The 2,158-nt window shown below is 36.9% G+C and overlaps 1 protein-coding gene across 1 annotated transcript in view; it reads right to left on the reverse strand.

The window, feature by feature from the left end:
• Positions 1-633: 633 nt before the first annotated feature.
• Positions 634-2,158, reverse strand: part of LOC101497337 (phytosulfokine receptor 2) — a 4,524-nt gene continuing 2,999 nt past the window's right edge. The window contains 1 exon segment of the mRNA XM_012712435.3: positions 634-2,158. This exon segment is cut by the window's right edge and continues 1 nt beyond it. Within this exon segment, the coding sequence (XP_012567889.1) occupies positions 747-2,158 (1,412 nt within the window). The 3' untranslated portion in view covers positions 634-746.

The following is a 2,158-nucleotide window of genomic DNA, read 5'->3' on the forward strand; positions in this document are numbered from 1 at the left end:
TTATTAAAATTGATTAAATTAAGAGTTTTGGTACATTTATCTATTTAATTTTGACTCCAATGATTAAATAAATTATTTTCATAATTGAAATAAATATCATTTTAAAATAGATACAAAAAATAAAACTTAAAAATTCAATTACAAGATAGAAAATAAAAGAAAAAAGTACGAAATTAGATCATGTGTCATTAAAAAAAGAAATTTATTTACTATGGATAATCAAAAGAGGAATCGTCAATGTATGATGCTTATTAGGTGCACAAGCACAGTCCACATATTCAAGCCACACATAATAGATCTTACTAACAATCAAGAATGGGGACAAAAAAACAACCAAAATTGAGTGATTAAGACTAGGCAAAGAAAATCAACCTGAAGAATAAAGACAAATAAATGTGTAAGAATTAGAAATCGTTCCTAATACACACCATGCATTACATGCACTTGAAAACAAGTGCATGGCACAGTAAAAGACTCATAATACAACAGAACATTAAAATCATAGACACAAATAGGAAACGGTTACATGTTTATATTGCTTTTGCAAATATTTCATGACAAAAAAAAATTATCCCTTTATACATGTTATAACTATAAGTATAATGTAAGGACTAAACAAACAAAATAAAAGTGTGGCAATAATAAGAACATTTATATTCCACCTTTCATATAACAAACTTGCTTTACAAGTTACAACTGTATTGTTAATCATACACCAACCAAAACCAAAAGCAAGAACTATGAGATCACTGTTGAAATCCATCAAATTTAACACTATCAAGCCATGAAACAACCATTTCAATAGAAGGTCTTTGCCTTGGATCTTGATCAAGACATTTACAAGCAATGTCAAGCATTTCCAATAGTTGTTTCTCCCTTTCCTTTTGCCAAATGGCAAGATCAAATATTTCTTGCTCCTTATTTTCATGTTTCATTTGATGAACCCAAGAAACCAGATTCCTGCAATTTTTCCCCTTGATGACTTCAACAGGCCTTCTACCGGTAAGAAGCTCGAGAAGAACGACGCCGAAACTATAGACATCGCCGCGGAACGTTGCTGTCAGTGTCTGACTGTATTCTGGAGGAATGTATCCTAAAGTTCCTACTAAGTCTGTTGTGACATGAGTATCGTACGGTTGAAGGAGCCTCGAGAGACCGAAATCAGCCAAATGAGCTTCAAACTTGTCATCCAAAAGTATGTTGCTAGATTTAACGTCACGGTGCACTATGTAAGGTTCACAACCTTGGTGCAAGTAAGCTAATCCGCGAGCCGCGCCTTGTGCAATCTTGAGTCTTATATCCCATTTGAGAGCTGAATCTACGTCGACGCACTCGTGAAGCCAATAATCCAAGCTTCCATTTTCCAAGTACGAGTAAATTAGCAACCTGTCGTTGCCATGCCGACAATAGCCTTTAAGGGAAACAAGGTTCTTGTGTTGAGCTCTCGAGAGTGCCTCTACTTCCGCTTGAAATTCACGTTCCATCTGACCGCAGTCTCCAGAAAGCCTCTTGACAGCTGCTTTTGTTCCGTTCGGAAGATACGCCTTGTAGACAAGACCAAAGCCGCCACAACCAACAATATTCGCCTGGTTGAAATTGTTTGTGGCTTTTAACAAATCAGCAACTGAGAGATCCTTACAATCCGAATTCTGAAAAAGCACCAATTTCGACGAAACAAGTGCTCCCGATAACCTCCGTGGCCTACTACCGTTCATCTCCTCATCAAAGTTATCATTAGGTTTATCTTCTTCCCTCTTTGACATTCTTAACAGAATAACTGCAAGCAACAAAGCAAGCCCTACCCCTATGCTGATTGTAATGCCAAGTACACTGCTTCTACTAAATTTTCTCGATGAACCAGACGCCAAATTCGGCCTTGCTTCGTTAAACTTTTTACAACGAATATCAGTATCAATATCAATATCCCTGCAAAGCCCCAAATTTCCCTCAAAACTTGAACTAGGGAAGCTTAAAAACTGCCCTCCACTTGGAATAGGTCCTTGCAAGCGATTATGCGCCACACTAAACTTTGACAAGAATGTGAGGTTGTTAAATGAAGGAGGGATTGTTCCAGAGAGATCATTGTAAGATAAATCCAATGTTTCCAAATTCTCCATCGCCGAAATAGTGCTTGGAATCGTACCACTAATGTTGTTCC

This window comes from Cicer arietinum, chromosome 1 (genome assembly GCF_000331145.2).
Source record: "Cicer arietinum cultivar CDC Frontier isolate Library 1 chromosome 1, Cicar.CDCFrontier_v2.0, whole genome shotgun sequence".
NCBI lineage: Eukaryota > Viridiplantae > Streptophyta > Magnoliopsida > Fabales > Fabaceae > Cicer > Cicer arietinum.